The 19,506-nt window shown below is 47.8% G+C and overlaps 1 protein-coding gene across 3 annotated transcripts in view; it reads left to right on the top strand.

Annotated features, from left to right (window-relative positions):
- Nucleotides 1-19,506, top strand: part of ARID1A (AT-rich interaction domain 1A) — a 58,864-nt gene that overhangs the window by 12,422 nt on the left and 26,936 nt on the right. For 2 of the 3 annotated variants that reach the window (XM_065697570.1, XM_065697572.1), the window contains 3 exons: nt 10,627-10,839; nt 11,531-11,992; nt 12,787-12,900. In XM_065697570.1, the coding sequence (XP_065553642.1) occupies nt 10,627-10,839; nt 11,531-11,992; nt 12,787-12,900 (789 nt within the window). The remainder of the gene's footprint in view (nt 1-10,626; nt 10,840-11,530; nt 11,993-12,786; nt 12,901-19,506) is intronic. The other variant, XM_065697571.1, reaches the window with a different exon arrangement.

Raw genomic sequence — 19,506 nt, forward strand, 5'->3', positions numbered from 1 at the left:
TGACTGGGATGAGGATGTGCCTTTGGGCACCTACAGTTGGCTGGTCCCCATCACCCCATTGCAAAGCAGTGGTGATGTCCTCCACTGATGAGCCCGATTCAAAGTCTGGAGGTGAGGTGATGGAGCACAGTTTTGTGCTCACTCAGACCAAGACTGCCAGCCTCTTCCACAGATTCATTCCAAAACTCAGATTTCTTGGATTATTTTGGTGTTTCTTTACATGCTTTTAAATAACCTCAGTTATTCTGCAGAAGCAAGGGAGAGCCTGTGTAATGCTGAAACGTGGCTTGGAGAGACTACAGGCCCCGACATGCAGCTCTTACTAAAGCAGGCAGCTGCTGTGGACAAGATGGAGCTCTGCACGCTGAGACAAGGTACCCTCAGGTACCCTGAGCTTTACCTCCCTTATAATGAACGTGGCTCTGTCCTACTCCGTCTTGGTGGTGTGTGTGGTAGGAGAGGTGGGCCCACGGAGAAGCATCTGGAGATGCTTCTTGGGTCTCTCCATACCCAGCCTGGCATGGTAAGAGGTCGTGAGGGTTTGCCTGTCCAGTTGAGTCTGTTCAGCCACTGTTTATTCTGGTGTAAAATGAGACAGATTTGCAAAGTGATGAGATAATCAAATGGAGATGCAGCTTTCAGCCACACACAGGTGGGCAGGAACCTGCAGTGCTGCATTTTATGGATGAAGAACTAAGAAGAAATTGTTTTTAGGAGGCTATGCTAGAGGTGCCTTGTCAGCTCTGGACTGTGCAGCAGGACCCAGCAGATTCCTGTGCAGGAAAGGCTTCTCATGAATTGCTAAAGCTAACTTAGTTCTGGAAGGTGAACTCCAGTGAGCCTCTTCCATTGGGTCTTCTAGGTTTGGAACGCATCCACTGTGCTCAGTAGCAATAGCCATCTGCCTGTGGGATCAGCATTGCTTGTTGGAGAGGAAAAGGGGGTTACAGGGAATTAGCTGGATGGCTGGAGTTGGCCACAGGTCTGGATGCATTCACAGGACTTCTGGAACCCTTTCAGGTTCTCAGTGGTGTTTAGCACAGATACTTTGCATCTTGTGGGGCTCTGAAGCAGCTGCTCTGGCTGATGGAAGTTAGATCACTTACGTAGTGGTGACACTTGGTATAATTTTGCTCTTCCATCGTAGCCCTTCCTCCTCTTGCTTGTTTTTATGGCTTGCTCTTGGCCCAGGCCCATTTCTGTGGTACATGAGCTTGCTTGCTCCTTCTAGTGTGTAAGTAGGCCTGGAACAAAAATGCTGTAATGAGACACTTAACCATCTTTTTGTTGACTTGCCTCCAGTTCATTAGAGCCAGACGTAGGAGGTTGGCTAAACTTAAAGCCTGATTTAATATTCAGGAAGGAAGTTTCCTTCAATCTTAAAAGGAACAGCACTTCGCTACAACTGTGACGTGTTCCTTGGGATCATCTCCCATGGAGCTCAGGCACAGTTTTCTTCTCCTCTTGTTTAGATGTTGGGAAGAATCAAGAGTGGCATTTCAGAAACACTGGGGTGAGTTGGTTGAAAGGTGTGTTTCTAAAGCGAGTGAAGTCTGGGAGTGAGGGCAGAGCTGGTTACCTGCTTATGTGGGTAGAAGGAAATGAGGGTTTTGTCCTTACAGGTAAGTTGAAATACTGGAGGTGTTAGAGCTCACCCTGCGAAACAGCCAACTGCTAATCTGACTCTTTGAGTGTCTGAAAGCTTCACTAGTGTCCAGCTACTCTAAAAGAATCATAACCTTTCATTTTGACTGCATTGGATTCAGGCGGTGGTGTTTTGTCAGGATCTCCTGCCACGTTAAAACTAGCATGGAAGTAGTTGTCAGCTCCTGCTTCCACATCAGTATCCCTTTGATAAAGAAGGAAACTGATTGCCCAGGCAAGTGATCCAGGCTGGCTGGGCTGTCAGACAGGGACCTGTTCTCCAGCCTGCTGCAGAGAGCAGGACCCAGCCTGGGCTTGGGCTCTTCCCTTCCTTCCCAAGGCGTTACTACATTATGGTATTCAGAAACAACGTGGATGTTCAGTCATATCATCAGTGTCTTGCTGGCAGAAGAGAGATGCAGGGAAATGGAAATGAATCCTCTGGTTGTTGCCTAATTCTCCAGTGTAGGGGTTCCCCTGTGCTCTTTCCATGCAGATGTGCATCAAGCCTGCAGACTGGAAAGGTGTCCATGGGGCATCTCATGTTGTGTTGCTTGGAAAAGGGCACTGTGTGAGCGTGGCTGTGGGTAAGCTTCAGTCTGGGGCTGACTTGGCATATAAGCAAAGCTGAGTTTCCCCCTCTCACAGGTCCATGTCAGTGTTCACAGTGTAAATCTTGCTTCAGGTCCTTTTGTACTACAGCTTTTCCCAAGCCCAGGAAAACTTTCCTGTTCATGTGAGCGTGCATCTGCCTTTGAGTATATCCTGAAGACTGCAGAAAACCAGCTGTATGTTGTCTCTAGATGTGATATCGGTCAAAATATTACATGGAGGGTCCTGAGGGACACCTAAACGATGTGGTGTGGTAAGCAGTGTGCCATGTGTCAGAGGGAACAACTGACTGAAGAAAGGAGCTGAAATCCAGAGCCTCGATAAGCTGGATTTGTTGAATTTGTTAAGGGGGGCTTAAAGTCAGGCTGGGAAGGAAAGATGAGATCAAGAAATGCACTTGGTTTAAAAGCCAGGCCGGTTTGGCACCTTCCTGCCCTCCACCGTCTCAAAAGTATAGAAACCCCTTAGAACCCTGCTTGTTCTTGGGCCTGAAAGCTGTACTGCTGTTGGGTTACTTCCAGTGGAGGTTTGAGTTGGGACTCTGACTTCACTTCCTACTGGATCACCTTCTGATTGACTTCTTTCAGGGTTAAACTGTTCTATGATGATACAACCTGTAAGCAAAACTCTGGTTGGTTTTAATCAATCTGAAGAGTATTAGTAAGAGTGGTGCTTAGGAAAGTCCTTTGAGATGTGTGGACTGGCCTCTTGCTGAGCAGTGTTAATGGGTAATTACTGAACCGCGTTTAGCCAGGGAGATAGAGCTCACAGGAGAGCTGCTTGGAGAAAACTTCATCTTCTTTCCACGGGTAAAACTTTGTGTTCTGGACTTACAGAAGATCTCCCCAAAGGAACTGGAGTAATAAATGTAGGATCAAGGGAAGGAGCCACACTGAACGGGGCTGATCTTCAGTTAACAGCAGCTCCATATAGTTGGAAGCAGGTGACTGAAGTCATTCAGAAGATGTCCTGTTTTCCTTTTGTGTGTGCTGTTGGTGTCATGAGCTTGTCCTGAGGGCTGAGTGTTAGCGGGAGATGAGAGGAATAGAAAGTGGCTTGGGTCAAACTGACCTGGAAAAGTCGGAAATAAAACCGGGCTCCCTCTAGTTGCAGAACTGAAACTATTGAGCAGAGCTCAGTTACTTGAACATGTTGGCAACCAATAATTTAATCTGTAGTGGCCATTGACAATGAGATGATGATGATCCATCACCTCTTGGTTATATATTCAAATCTAAGTTCGATTCTAGGATGTGTGGGAGCGAGGGCAGGGTTTTATTTCTCTGTAGCTTACATCCTGGAAGTTTAATCCTGAAACCAATCCTGAACTATATTCCATCAGTCAGGTTTTGGTACCCGGAGTGTGAGCGGGAGCAACCCAGCCTGTTTCATTACCTGGGTGCTTGTTCCTAAAGCGATGGGGGCAGGCAGGGAAGGTCACTGCTGAGTGCTCGGCAATGCTGGCTCAGGCTCGCAGAGTTTTCCTGTGCATGGTGAAGGCTGAAGGAAGTTGGTGGATTTCTCAAGTTTGAATAGGGGAGGGGAGAAGAAAAAAAGGAAGTGTCTATGTTTGTGGTGATGTGCTCAGTAAAACATGCTTGTCATTTAGACTGTCCTGGGGAGACACTTGGTACACTTCAGTGTAGTGTTTACCACGGGCTTTTCTATGTGTTCTGTTTTTGGAGGCATCTTTATCTGCTACAGGAGAGTCTTCCTTTTATCCTTAATTTCTCCTTAGCCTCTTCATCTCTCTTTAAAAGCAGAGCACCATAGGAGGAGAGGCAAGGAAGTATGACCCAGTGCACTGGCCCTCCAGAAGCTATAAAAGGCAGTGAGTTCAGGCTGGGATATTGACCTTAGCACAGCCAGCTGCACCTTAAATAGATCAGATGAAAATGGTCCTCACTGAAGAGGAACACTTTGCTCATGAATAAGAGTGGTTGTCAGTTCGTGCTCATGTCTCAGCTTGAACCCTCTAGGCTGGTTATGGAGGAATTGGAGTCACGCGTGTGTGGAGTTTCAGAAACCCCAGATGGGCATCAAAGTGTCCGAAGTGTAAACCAGAGGCATGAAAGCTACCAGCTGAAAGTAGGGTTTGCTGTAGCATCTTGGCTGCCTCTTGGATGTTGTGGTGATGTTGGGTGTTCCAACCCCTTCCTGTTAGTTCCATTGTCTCTTGATGCCATGGCATTGCCATGGGTGGATGGTGCTGAAGGGAGCAACTCTCTACTTGGGTTGGTCAGTTCATAGGTGGAAGCTGTTGAGCCTGGTGGCTGGTTTTGGTGGGTCTGTGAGGCTTTTGTGCCAGCTTGGGACAACCCATCCTGTGCATTTCACACTCATTCACAAGTACTTGGGCCTTATGTGCAGGTACCATCACACCTAATACTGCTTAAGGCTGGTGAGTATGTTGAAAATCGGATTTGTCTTGATCAAGGCATGGGTGGGCTTAGAGGTGGAGGCAGTGTGGATGCAGGGTGTTAATGGTGTTGGAGGGTGGGACCTCTGAGACCTGACTCCTTAGTGTCGTGTGGCAGCCTGAGCTCTTGGTAGCTCCAGAGGACGTGGAATGTACTAGAACTGGCAAAGGTCAGCACAGCCTCTCCACTGTGATTAGGGATGCTGTTTAGAAACATTCATGTTAAGTTGATAAAGCCTCTCGGCAGCCTTGTGATCAAGACAAAGTATTTTCCCTGAGTGATGTTCCATTTGCCATGACTCTGAGGTGGATGTTCCCCTGCCTGGCTTGGCCTGGCTGGTGTTTCTCTGGCACTGGGGAACGGGCAGGGAAAGCTGCTTATTTTGAACCCAGATCTCTTCCATGAGCCACTGTAGGTGTTACCAGCCTGTTAAGGTGAGGCTGTTGCTGATCTTCTTCATACAGCTTGTTGATTTTGATAGCAGTGGCACAGAAAGGTTGAGGGAACACTGGTGGTTTTATTCTCTTGCCTGGTTTCAATGATTAAATCCAATATGACCATGATCCTTATTGACTAATTCTTAGGGAAGACAACTCCCCTTTCCCAGCATTGTCCATCGCTAATACAATTCCTATAGCCAACATGGCAGCGTGCTTTGTAACTTCACTGATGCAGAGACTATTTGCCCTTGCCTTTGGGGTTGGAGACCTGAGGAAAGAGCATGTTCTTCTACTGAGACCTAGTTTCTTCACTTCAGTAAGATCCCACCTGGATTCAGCCTTGGGAACGCAAGCAGGTTGTTCTCTGAGCCCGCGGGACGGCGTTCACCATCTCAGCATCTTCTCAGCTCGGTGACTTCCAGGCCTGCGGCACTCGGTGGTCCCCATGCTCCGGCCATGGCAGGGGAGCAGCTGCCCCCTGTCCCTGAACTCGCAGGGCCCGCTCGGGCCTGTCTTTGTACCGGCTCTCGGCAGCCAAACAATAGTTAGTGCTGGCGGGGCCATGTGGCCCATCACGTGCGCGCCGCTGCTTCTGCCGGGGTCTTTGCCCATCTGTTCTCAGCTCTTTCTGGGTTATCAGGCTCGGGTCCAAGTCCTCGCAGGCAGCCAGCTCCATGGCCAGAGATTATGAGCACTAACCTTCCTGGCAGGAGTGGTGTGGCTTTGCTTTTATGCAGATTAGCCATGTGCTCCTCGCTTCAAGGCGTTCCACAGGAAAAGCCGTTTCCTGTGTTTGCTTCTCGGTGGGCGGCTCCGGAGCCTTGTACCGGGCCGAGCCTTGTACACAGCGAGCAGGCTTGGGAGAGAGGGATTACAGCGTGCTGCCCCCCCTTCCCCTTCCACCTCCAGCGCTACGTCACCACAACACAACCACACGCGCGCTCATACTGTTGGTGTCATTCATTCAGTGCCAAGATTGCTTTAAAAAATTCCCTTGGCCCCAGTTCAAACAGGAGTACAGCTGGGATGTGTTAGATTTTAGGCAGTCTGCCCTCAATTTGAGATGAGTTATAAATAGCAGTGCCGACTTCCTTAACTACCACTCTCCGAGGTAAAATGCAGGTTAATGACTGTGGGAATCAATTAGGGCTTCTCCGGGTTAAACAGCCGGGAATGCTGCTGCTGAGTTTTGATCACAAACCCCAAATCTAGGCAGGAAAAGGCTGCGAATCCAAGGCGAGAGCTTAGGGCTTTCAGTACTGGTTTTGTGGCTTTTCCAGTTTTTGGGGGCGGTTGTGGCCGATCCCCACGTTTGCCAATAATGGAATGACGCTGATTTGAAACTGGAGAGTTCAGTATATGACTCTGCTTCCTCTTCTTCCTCTGGCGTAATAGAACACAAATGGAAGAAGGTAATGGGAAAAGTCAGGATTGCATTTTTCTATACAGCTGTGGAGGGTTTGGCTCTTGCTTCCGAAGTGGGATTTGCCTCTTTCCTTTACTTGTTTTCCTGCTGGGACCATTAAGCGAGTCCCCTCCAACTGAACCAAACTGTTCTTGCAAGAGGCCAAACATCTCTGCTGCTGGACAAAATCGGAAAGGAATTGTTTGTGGAATCCTCTTGGCTGCTTCAAAGATCTTTTGATTCTCGGTTTATAACTAAAACTCTGGCTTTTTGTTGAAGAAGAGCCGGTTTTCACAGTGCTATTTCATTTTAGGGGTCTGACATCCCTTACACTACACATCCTGCTCCGGAAAGCTTTTGAACTCGGCAATTTAAGCTCGCTTTGGGCTTGCCGTTACTAGCTCTTGGTCTGGAAATACCTTACATTTTCTGGAGAGCTCCGCATTTCTCTGGAGCGCCAGCTGCTTTCGCTACACACCGCTCTGCTTTGGAAAGTTCCGCTGGTGACAGGGCTGTGTTTTGCCAAGTTTGGGTACTTCAGAGTGTTATAAAACAGCAGAGATAACGAGATTGAAGGGAGAATAGAAGCAATTTCTATGAATGCAAGGAGGTGTAAGCGGGGGGTCTGGACTTCAGTGATCAAGGAGCAACACTTTCTCTCAATTATGTCTCTCTGTGGCAGGGCCTTTGCTTTTGAAGTGTAATCACAGTAATCTACTCCTGTGGTTTCCTATTGAAAGGATTTCCCATGTATCAGTCCAGAGAAGAATCTCCAGCCTTTTGCAGTCAGGGTTTGGTATTTCCTTATTTATCCTGAAGTGTTCTTGCAGGCGAACAGGCTTCCTCTTGCCTTAGCCACCTTGTGTAACATGGGTGTACAAAGGAGCTGGGCAGCACCTCTGCTCCCCCCACAGCCTTTGCACGAGCTCTGGGATCGATTTGCGCTTCAGCTTGGACTGTGAATTGCCCAAAAAGCTTGAGGTAGGAGATTCAGGTAGACTTCGTGATGGTAGGCTCTTTAAGCCAAAGCAGCGCTGTTAAAATGAGCACAGTTAAAGCCCCCGTTAGCAAAAGGGGTGTCTTTAACAGGAGATTTTGAAGGAAGAAACGTGCTGCAGCATTTGAGGTGTACCCAGCAGCCCCAGAGGAGCACAAATCGCCCTGTTGGTTTGCAACAAGTCAGGAATGTGTGTATGAAATAGTTCCATCATTAGAGATTAATTGGCGTTTGCTTATCTTCTGTTTATAGAATTGTATCTGTAAGGCTGTAATTTAGAGTGATACTCTTCATGTTTGTTTTTAGCATCCTCTGTGCTAGGGCCTTGTGGAAGAGCAGCAGCTCAGAGCAGTGCAGTTTGGAAGCACGTCGTGCACTCCTACGCTGAGCAATCGAGGTGACGACTTGGTCACGTCCTGGAAATACGTTTGGGTTTTGTGTTTTGGGTTTTTTCTTTTCAATGGCTGCATAAACAGTTCCAAATGTTGAAGTTTTTTAACAGGCGTCATGCTTCCTGTAGGAGTCATGGAAAAGTGGATCTTCACCTTGTTCCTGTCCTTCCTGAAGATACGGTTGGCTTTGTGGGTGACCACAGACAAGCAAATCTGTGCAGAGGAGGCAGCATGTGGTGTGTGTGTGTTTAAGATATAAAAAAGGCAAACAGAACATCCCTGAACAGGAATGTATTTGAGAAGCTGCCCTTAGTAGCGGGGCTGTGAAGGTGAGGTAACAACTAGGAGGAAGCAAGTAACAAACAGAAAAGATGCTGAAACGTTTAGTGGGTGTCTCCAAAGTTGCATTTGATCAGGTAGAAGGAAGGAGCTTTGTGTTTCAGGGGGTGGTGGGAGAGAGCTTTGACTTGTCCGAAGCCAGGGGCTGGGAAGCAGCTCCTGGTGGCACTGTTTTTACATAGCAAAGAAGGTACTGTGGGGAGGGAGAAAGATGTCAGTAATCTAAGGTGATACCCACAAGGCAAGACTTGCAATAGGGACAATTGCTTGAAAGATATAAACACAATTTGCATCCTTTAGGGTGTATGGAAGCTCCACATGGGTGCTCCCGTTCAAGAGGTATCCCTGTAGCTCTGAGGATTCAGACTACAGCCATCAAAGGCCCCTTTTTTTTCCTGACCCCTTGAATGGAAGCTCCTCTTTAGAGCATGGTAAAAAACCCTCTGGGGGTGCATGGCATGGTCTGTGCTGTTTGGCCGTTTGGGAATACAGGGATCCGGGGCTTCTCCAGGCTTCCTCCTCTGAGGTCCAGCAGCCTCTCAGTACTCCCGTTGCTCCTCAGCAGTAGCATGGGTGATAACTTGAACATAAACCATAATATGTGACTTTCAGAACTGTTTTAGTATCAGTATGGACAAAACTGGAAACACCCAGCACAACTGAGCAGGGCACGGCATCTAAAACCTGCCTTGAGGGAGGGAATCACACTGGTGCCGTGCACGTGGTTGTTGGTGAACAGCTTCCGTAGGATGGCACACACTGGTTTTGCAGGCACCGGTCTGAGGTGTCTGATGCTGAACTGGGATGGAGAAGGGGACTTGGACCTGGTTCTCAATGGATTTTTGCCATATTGGTGCAAAATTGTCTCCGGGAGCCTGATCTCACTTGAGTGGGTCCCCCCCTTTACCAGACCTGGGGTGCTTTTCCTGCCATCTCCACTAAACTCCCTCCTGTGGCCCAGATCTGTTGCCCCACAAGAGTACCATTAACTCCCCGTCGTGTCCCTGCTTCCTTGGGCTTGGCATGGGCTCGGTGCTGTGTGGCTTTGCTTTGGCAGGCAAGCCAGAGCAGACAGCTGGTCAAACAAATGTTCTCAGGGTCTGTGTGCTGGGACTTCAAGCTGTGCTGGCTGGTGGGGCAGGGTTTTCTCCAGTGAAGCACACTGCACAAACTTCATTTTCCCCTAGGAAGGGTGGATTCTGCAGACATAACTGAAACCCTGTTCTGGTCTCCAGGATTCTCGCTGGTTTCCAGCAGGAGCTGGCTTTGTGCGATACTTGCTTGTGCAGGCCTGTTGTGCCACTCCTCAAGCACCTGATCTCAGCAAGAGAGGGTGGATCTGTACAAATACCACCCTAGGGCTAGTTGCAGGAAGGAATGGTGTAATAGAGAGCCCATTGTCATGGTGATCTGGTGGAAAACATCTAACTGGTATTAGTTAGGTCATCGGGAGATCAGTGAACAATTCGTATTCAGTCTGAGTGATGGAGGTTAAAGACTGCGCCTGGGATTCATTTAGGAGGTCACTACAGCAGAACAGTCCTTGCTTTAGTGTGGAAGTAGCACCACTTAGGTAGCAAGACTCTGTTTGGAGTTTGATAGCATTTCGAGGGCGTTTGACTGACTGTTCTTATGGCTTGGCTCCAGGCAGGGGTAGTCCGTAGGAAGTCCCAGGGAGGTTGCGTTTATTCACTTGTCTCATCCCGTCTGGGCTCAGACTCAGAGCCCCGTCTTTCAAAGCTGACAAATTCTGTTCTCATGCCTCCAAAGAAGTTTGATTTAGGACCCCTTCTTCCGCAAAGGCAGCGCGCACAAAGCACGGGTACAGATGAAGTATGCAGAACTGGAACTGCAGTCTTGAATGCTGTGAATGTCAGTAGCGCTGCCTGATATTAATACATCAATAAGGATTAATTGAAGTGTGTAAGTTAACAGCCTGTAGTGTTTTCGGAGACATTGTTACATGTGAAAGAAGCAGCATTTCTTGTGAAAATTTACATTTTCAGCCTAAATGCACCTTGTTGTGGAATATCTGGGTATTAAACTACTGCCTGCAATGGGAAAAGCCACTGCCACTGATAATTCATCTTAATGATCCTTCCCCCTTTCTCTCCTGTCCTCTGGCCATGGGGGATACATCAGCATAAAGTGACCTCTTCTCCTTGGGCTTGTTCTTTGTGTCTGTAGGTTTGAAAGGGCAGCAGGAATCCTGCTGTGGTTCAGAATGTGACTGTGGGGTTTAGCACCTGGGAAGAGGCAGATCAGCTTCTGCTTCCCTGCGCCAACCTGTTGAAGTTTTCTTCTGGGGACTGGGGAAGTTGTGAACGATTCCTGCATGTAGCTGGATGTGCATCATGTGTTGTGATTTGCTTTGCAGCCTTCAAGCCCAATGGATCAGATGGGGAAGATGAGGCCTCAGCCGTATGGAGGAAACAACCCCTACACACAACAGCAGGGACCTCAGGCTGGGCCACAGCAAGGACATGGCTATCCAGGACAGCCCTATGGACCGCAGACTCCTCAGAGATATCCCATGGGAATGCAAAGCAGGACGCAAAGTACAATGGGCAGCATCTCATATGCACAGCAGGTAGAGCACCCAAGCTTCTATAGTCTCTGTTCACAGCAGGGACTTGCAGAAGAGCAGCAGAGTACTGTGTCTTCTGAAGGGATCACGTCAGCCAGGTTGGAATCAGTTGCTTTGGGAAAATGGCATTTCTTCAGGCTATGTGTTGCACCACACCTGGATCCAGGTGTGACTGATGTACAAGGACCTGTGGAATCCTTACTTCCAGGAGAGGCAATGCCAGGGCACTGAAACAAGGGACAAATAAATAGCAAGGGGAGTAAGACACTCTTTCTCCTGTGTTCTGTTAAAGACATGGCTGTTCTTTACAGAAGAAATGACTTCAGGTTAGTTTTGGCTCATGACATGATCCAGGTGGCTCCTGCTGGACTGTGCGCAGGACTGCTGAAAAGGCTGCCTTTTTCTGGAGCAAGCGGTCTTTCCTTTCAACGTTACTAATGTTGAAGGGTGGTCAAATAAGGATCCCTAAAAAGTTGGTTATGGTGCCTATTAAAATGCTGTTACTGCCACAAATGATGTCACACAAGTGGCTTCTGCTGTTGTCTGGGAAGTCCCTAGGTAGTGGCATTTCCAGTATGTTCCCAGTTAGCTGCTCCGCACAGGTCTTTGAATTTTTAGTTCTTAGCGTAATCTTACTTTGTGTGTGTAAAACAACCTTCATAACTGGTATAACTCTGTCCTTTTTTGTCTTTAGATTCCTCCTTATGGACAGCAGGGCCCCAGTGCATATGGGCAGCAAAGCCAGACTCCATATTACAACCAGCAAAGCCCTCATCCCCAACAGCAGCAGCCTCCATACTCTCAGCAGCCTCCATCCCAGACCCCTCACTCTCAGCCTTCTTATCAGCAGCAGCAACAGCCTCAGTCTCAACCTCCACAGCTTCAGACATCGCAGCCTGCGTATTCCCAGCAGCAGTCCCAGCCGCCCCATCAGCAGTCCCCAACTCCATATCCTCAACAGCAGTCCTCAGCCCAGCAGCATCAACAGAGTCAGCCTCCCTACTCACAGCAGCAGTCCCAGTCGCCCTACCAGCAGCAGCAACAAACTCAGCAGACAGCTTCCTCGGCTCTTTCTCAGCAGTCATCTTCATACCCTCAGTCGCAGCCGCAGCAGCAGCAGTCTGCATACTCCCAGCAACGCTTCCCTCCTCCTCAGGTAGGACATCCTCTGCTTTGGTTCCTTCTCTAAGTGGCTTTTAACTTGGGCAGATCCTTTCCTTTGTGCATTAGAAGTCGGTTGAACAACACATCAGCAGGCTGGCTGGAGTGATTACAGTAATAGGTGTGCTGCCTTTTCTGTCGGGTCTAGATCTGTATCTCTCACAGAGAGATGTTACGGTGGTGATACTGCAGTTTTGAAGACTAGTGTTGAGTAGATGCTGCTGATCGGCCACCCGAGTCCAAAGGATTTCATAATGTAATAGTTTTCCCCTTGTGGCCTGTGGAAGTTCTCCAGGTGTTCTCCAGAGTTACTTGGTGTAGCACAAAAAGCAGTGTGACTCGTGGATCGTGAGGGAAGAGTTAGCTCTTGCATGTAAAACTTGGCTTTAGGGAGGAGATGTAAAGCATCAAGTGTATGGAACTGCAGATTAAATCATGAAGCTGTTTCTTTATGTAAATTGTGTTTCTTTTCAGCAAGGCTTACTCTGGTAATAATTGTGTGAGAAGCTGGCAGGGACCTTTCAGCCAACATTGCAGTGAATCAAAGGTAGTAAGGGAAAGCCAGAGAATTGGTGTTTTGTGAGGTTTTAGGTGTCTGCTGCAGTGTTTGTCCTCCTGCAGAGCCCTGTGTGTGATCGCTTGAACTCTTTGCTGTCTGATTTCCTGGTTTGGGCAAATGTCACCAAGGGTGCAGAACTCTTCCACAATGTGAGAATTTACCAGAGTGATTCTGGCAGAGGCTTTATTTTATTCCCCTTTGTGGGTTTTTGGTGTTTCTTGATGTTTCAGGAGTTATCTCAAGACTCATTTGGGTCCCAAGCATCGTCTGCTCCCTCAATGGCTTCCAGTAAAGGGCAAGAAGATATGAACTTGAATCTTCAGTCCAGACCTTCTAGCCTGCCGGTGAGTGGTGAGCTGATCTAGAAGTGACTGGGGCGAGGGCAATCAGAAGCACAGCAGGATAAATTAGCACTGGTAGTATTCCACATGGAAATGGGAATGATGGAGGCTGCCTGTGCTTTTTACTAAGTCATTAGCTTCTGGCTTCCCACTGGAGATTAAATGTAATTTACAAAAGTAATGGATTTGAGAGTGAAGTTTAACCCTGAATCCTCTGGTCTGCGTGTTCCAGCTAAAAGATTGTATTTTGGAGCTTTCTGTTTGCAGTGTCTGAAGTTACCTGTTAGAGCAAACCCCGACGACCTTCAGGGGTTTCACTTCAAGTGTCTCACTTGTATGTTATGTTCTTTTTCCTTCAGCCCACTGTTGGCGCTGGTGGCTAACAGCCTGGTTTCCTTTCTGTGTCGTTGGATCACTATACTGTTGATTTAAGCTTCTTTGCTCCAATCTGACTGAACAGTTGGGGGAAAAAGCAAGTTTATTAGTACCTGGAGTGAGGAGGATCAGTCACGGATAGCTCCTTCCTTCACAGATGGAAAATTAAATCTTCTTTTGCATTCTGAATCTGCTTGCTGTATGTACAGTGAACTTGGGTATGAGATGGGTGCTCAGTGTTCCTGTAGCTTTTTGCACCAGATTTAACTTTGGGTTCAAACTTCATCAAGAAAACAGAGAAGGGTTAAAAGTTTCCATCAGTTTGCACACGTTGATTTCTGCCTCTGACTTGGAGGAGAAGTTTTGAGCTGCTGAGTTCTGATTTACCTGGTTGCTTTCCTTGGAAGCAGTAGGAAGTGAGTGAGCTTTCATTTCTTGTTGTTTAGCCACTGGCTAAATCAGGTTTCCAAGCTGCAGCTGGGTCGGTGTGAGGAGAGTGAGCTGTGTGTATAGCAAAGTTATTTTTGCTCTCAGCAATGAGAACAGCTTTGTTGGGAGCCCCTTGAAATAATTCCTTTGGATTGTGGGTACAAATTGTCACCCAAAATACAAAGTGATTCTAGTTCTGACCACCTAATGGGAGTAGTTGTGGGTTGTTTCTTTTTCCTTTCTTTTCCCTTTTATTTTTTCCCCCTTTTCTTTTTATCCTTTTGGACCCTGATTACAAAGATTTGATTTGTTCTGAGGCCTGGGGGGAAAAAAATCCTTTTAAATAGCATGTTTCTTTCCACTCTGCCTCTCCACAAGTTCTTCCATGTGACCCATCTCCTGGCAAAGAATGTAGGAAAAGTGAAGCCACTGAAGTAATTGAAGAAATTGCTGTAGCTGGGAACGGTGGGAAGTCCTGTTCAGTGGCATTGTTGATGGGGCCTTCCTGAATCCTACCAATCAGCGCCCTCTGACTCAGATTATAGGAATTAGTTGCTCTGCTTAGCAGAAGTGGCTCCTTCTCAGCACCAAGTGGGAGTTTGTTTTATACCTTGTGGTTACAATGTATGTGGCCCCTTTCAAATGTTCCTTTTTCCCAAGCAGTTGAAGAAAAGATAGCCATCTCCGCTGTAAGCATGACGGAATTGCATCCAGGTTTGAAGTATTAAATGTCCACCAATTCCTCATCAGGTCCTTCAGAGATTTGCTGAAGGGTGCAAAGAATGAGGTTAGTTTCTAGAATTGGCCAGCTCTTAAGCTCGCTTCTGTTTTGAACAGACTTTAGTAGTCAGCTTGTTTCCCTGGCTGTATCACCAAAGAATTTGTGTTTAAGAAATGAAGCAGCCTTCAGTTTACCCAACCCCGCTGTGGTTTTGGACCTTCTCCTTTTTGGTAGGCAAAAGTTAAACAAGGGAGACCCCCTTGCAGAAACTCACCCTTGTTCTTTTGTGTGCTTCCTAATGTGTCTCCTTGTTAGGATCTTGTAGGACAAGAGCAGCGTCCCTGTCTGTCAACTGGGAAATGCATCAGACAGTGATGCTGTGGACTGTTTTAAAGGGAGGTCCTCCCAGGTGTATGGAAGCCAATTCTTTTGTTTCAGTGATCAATCTCTTGCACAAAGTTTGGCCTGGGGATGCTTGGAAAGAAAAGAGCTACCTGGAAGGGTGCAATCAATTTCTTTTTATCTTCCTTATATTGCTCAGTCTGTCTGGTTTAGGAAGTTTTATCCTGCTCAGGAGGATTCCTAGATCCCTGTTTTGCCATTACGGATGACTTAGAGAAGCATAGTTAGTTTGTGGGCTTTTAATTTTTTGTGGAGTTTGGAGCCCTTTCGGAAGCCTCAGTGGGGGCTGTGGAATAGCTCACTGGGTATCCTGCAATGAGGGTAAATCCTGCCATGCATCATCTCGAATTAAACAGGGATCAGCTCCAGCAGGAAAAGGAGGTTGCAGCTTTTGTAGGCTCTTGTGAAGTGTTAAATTTATGTACCCAGTGCCTTTACACATTAATATTGGACGTCATCATTAATGTTGGAGTTGTAAGCAATAAAGAGGGGAATATTTCTTTGGCTGATCCTATCAGCGTTGCGGTATGTGGTCATCTCCTGGATGGTGACATTGTCGCGTTGTTCAACTCCTGTGGCTTTGTTAAGGTCCACCACATTGATTGTCTTCCAGATACATTCCTGACAATGGTTTCAATGGTTTTTGTGTCACTAACCAGGCTTTTTCCTGGTGGTGTCCCTGTTTTCAGACTTCTGACAGCAGAAGAGTGAAATTACTGATTTCTCTAATGCTTTGTCTGTAAGTAGCAGAATCTCTGGTCTTCCGTTTCTGCTTGGGGTATATGCTGTCCTGGTTTAAGTGTTTCCTGATTTGTTATTCTCTTTCTGAAGATGATACTTACTGTATTTTGGGGGTGAATGCTCCTGCTAACTTGAACTCATGGATGCGGTTTGAAGAGGAATGCATCCACACGAGTGTCCTGTCTGTGACTCTTCTCCTGTAGCAGGCTAGGTGAAGAACTTCTCTGAAGAGTTTGCTGCTTCCCTAGGGAACCTCTGTCAGGATTGCAGCTAAAGTAAACTTAGCTTGCAACTGGATATGGGAGAAATGTGGGCTTTTGTGTCTAGGTGTAATAGAGGAATAGTGTAATTCTTAGTATAAATCTGTTTCTCCCAGGAGATTCCCTGGTCCCTTCTTCTTCTTAGCAAAGGATTCTCCCTGGCAAGTCATACCCAGCTTATTCAGTGTCTTTTACCTTTGGAGGCTTGGATTCTGAGTCGGTAGGAGTCACGTATTTCCAGCTACTAATTGCCTTCTGCTTAGGCATGGAAGGTGCTGGTAGCAAGTACAGGGGAAGCAAATAGGATGCTGGGACATCCATTTGGGTTTGGATTGCAAATGAGTTCTTTTGCAAAGTTCTCTGGAGTTTTAGGCTTATTGTGAGGAATTCTGTGTCTCGTTATGGAATATGCAAGAGATTGTTGTCTTACCCCAAACTCTGTCTGATGGGCTGCCTTGAAGGAGCTGAATGCAAGTTTCTGATGGCTTTGAGATGGAGGAGGAGTAGAGCATCAAGACAGTGGTTTTCACACCAGGCTGTTTATACCTTCCCAACCCCAGAAGTTGGTATCTGTGGTGTTGGGGCTTCCAACTTGGCCCTAAAAGCCATTTATAAAGCAAAACTGATTTGATACCATTATATATCGGTTTGTATTTGCTTTCACTGGACCTTCTGGGATTTCTTCAGTGAAGCTTTCCTATCAGTGGAAACCAAAACGTTTGTGAGAGGCAGTGTTTCCAGCAGTGTTTCCATAGGAGAGGTTCTGCATGGGGTGGGAAGTGTGTCCCTCCAGGAGGGACAGACACTGGCAAGGTTTTGGAGCTCCAACAGCAAAGCTGTGTTTGAGCTCCAATTGAGTTGTAGTGAATACGTCGTGAAGCAAACCGGGGCAGGTTTCAGAGCTCCCACCCCGCAACATCCTTGCTTTGTTTTGGTCAGTGTACTGCACAGCCTGAGGGAGAAACCCCTTCCCTATTGTGGGCGCCTTCTTTTCATCTTGGAGTGGGAGTCGTTTTAATCTCTGTATTTTGCATTATTGGAGACCTGTTTTGTTTGTTCAGCTGCGTCTCACTTGGGTTCATCTCTGACTTAAATCTGAACAGTGCCTTGTCAGTGGTGGAAAGGAGTATAACCAACTGGAAACCAATTCCTGATCCTGTTCAGCTCTGGAATGCACATCCTGGTCTTGGGTCTCTGCAGTATGGATTTAGCAGAATTCCGTGGGGAGAGGAGAGGGATGAGGCTGCAGAGTTGAGGCTGGTGCAGAAAGGCCCCGCAGTGAATATCCCCAGCAGCTGTGGGGGATTTCTTTGCCTTTCTTAAGTGGTTTCTGAATTTGGGTGTTGAGTGTTGTCACAGAAGCACCATTTGGATGTTTCATTCTTACCGAGTGGTTCGTTTCAGCTTGTACTCTGGAGGTGCTTCAAGTGGAATAAAGTTGAGCTGTGTCAGCTGCGTCCCCTGACCTGGAAATGATCACTGCAACAGGCTGAAATGCAGCACAAAACTGTCCCAAAGCTGCTGTGGATGGGAAGGTGCAGGCCAAGAAATGAATTCTTTGGGCTTAAAATTAATCATTTTGTCAATTTTTTGAGGGGAAGAGAAACTTTTCTAGATGGATCTGATGGTCACTTCAAGCTCTTTTCTTTTTCCATATGGGACTTCCTGCTTCTGTTTGGTTTGTTATTTGGCCTTTTGAGCTTGTCTTATTGCTTGTCTTAATAGAGGGATTAGTAGTGTGTGCATTTCAAAGCAGGATAGTTGCATGCTGTGGTGCTTGGGCATCACAGTTGGATGTGCAGATAAACACAGGAGGACCTGGAGGCTTGCCCCGAGGAGCACAATACCTGAAACACTGGTACCAGAGAGCTTCGTGCATTCCAGTTTATGCTGATATGAAGGTTTCTATCCCAAGTTATGATGATGCAGGGAGTTGAAACGTGTCTTTTTTCCTGACCAAGGCTCCTCAGTGTGTGACTGTGGCACCGTTTCTGTGGGGTTTTTTGAGGAGGTGATGCCTTTATGAAGAAACCTTTTTATTTTGCTAACAGTGGAGAGCATGGAGCGTTGCCTCCAGAGCTGCCCTCATCTTCCAGCCACTCCAGGGACATGTTTCACTCCTCTGACCTGCTTCTCAGTGTTGCCAAGCTATTTGTCCATGTGGCAATTCTCCCTCCTCCCCCCTCTCTTCCTCCAGCTTGGAACTGAGCTAATCTGACCCCTGTGCTCAGGAGGAACCTCCCCATCCCGTGCTGCATCACCCAGGCTCCGGGCTGCGTGGAGCCCTCCACCTTCACAGCCAACAAACGTCCCTTTAGAGCTGCTGCTTCACAGAGCTGCTGATGCAGCTTCGCGCTGGCAGTGGGTTGTGCTATGCTCGATGCCGGGCTCGTTTCCTGTTTCTATTCTGGTCGAGAGCAGCTCAGCTCTGCTTCCTGCCTGCACGCCTCGCACAGATCCCCCCTAACCCCCAGCCTTTCGTTTTCTCAGGAGCGATTTCAGTTACGGACCCAACTGAAAGAGGAGACGGCGAGCTCTGTGCGGAGGCAGGCAGCAGGGACAGCTCGCAGCTCGCTTGGGAGAGGACGGTGTCTTGTTCTTCTAAACCCGGCCGGAGTGACTAGGCGGGTCAGTGTTTAAATAGGAAATTGCTGTAGGATGACCAGTTCTGGTCTTCGGTCCTGAACAATGGCCTGTGCTCTGTCGCAGGCATCCCCTGTGCTGCTGCAGCCTCAGCATACAGGGCTGCTCCTTGCACCGTGACTGCTGAGGTGTGTGCTGCACGGGGTGACCCCTCCACAAGCTCCTCGTTGTTGTAGGGCAGGGAAATGAGTTTTTCACTTCTTTTTTGCTGCTGATTTGGTGTTATTGCAGGCCCTTTAAAATGTGCGGAAGCCTCTTGTGAGTCTGATGTTGGACATCCTCATCCTCATCCCTTTGCACCAGAGCTTAACCCTACCAGAGGTCTTGCACCATGCAGCAGAGGGAGGGTCCCTGTTGGTGTGACCTTCTCCTGCTGCGTGGTGTGATTGCAGGGATAAATGAAGGTGTTCACCTCTGGCTGACAGCTCTGCACGCGTTTTAAACCCTGCCACACCTGAGCTTTCAGTTTACAGGAATCATTTTCCTGTTAATGTCCTTCTGGCATGCTGGATTGACTTGTCTTGGAGATGTGCACATCATAAGTGCCATGGAGAAAACTGTTCCCACACGGTGCTCGAATGTGAGGCATGGCAAGGGCCAAGGGCTTGATCTACCCTGCTCCCTTCCTGCAGCCACGCTGCTTGGATGGGCTTGTGCCCACCCCTCTTGGGGACAGGGTTTGCGCTGCGCTGTAATTTTAAAATGAGGTCCTGGAACATGGAGGAGGAGTTGTGCGTTCGGGTTTTAGTCTTGAATTAGGCCTTACCCAGGGAAACAGAATCCTCAGTTTAAAGAGAAGAAGAGAAAATGAATTTCCTGAAGTGCCAACAAGCGACATCTCTAGGAATGGAGTGCTCTGGCACCCTGACCCCAGGATAGCACCGAGTGCATGTCAGCGTCGGGCCTGGGCCAGGTTTCCATGGTTATGTTACCTCTTCCATGCACGCTCGCTGCTCTGAGCCAGGCCAAGAGCAGAATTTCCTTGACTCTTTCCAAATGTGTCTCCAGTCTCTCTGTCCTGTCCGGGCCAGTGGTACC

The sequence above is a fragment of the Lathamus discolor genome, chromosome 18 (genome assembly GCF_037157495.1).
Source record: "Lathamus discolor isolate bLatDis1 chromosome 18, bLatDis1.hap1, whole genome shotgun sequence".
Lineage (NCBI taxonomy): Eukaryota > Metazoa > Chordata > Aves > Psittaciformes > Psittacidae > Lathamus > Lathamus discolor.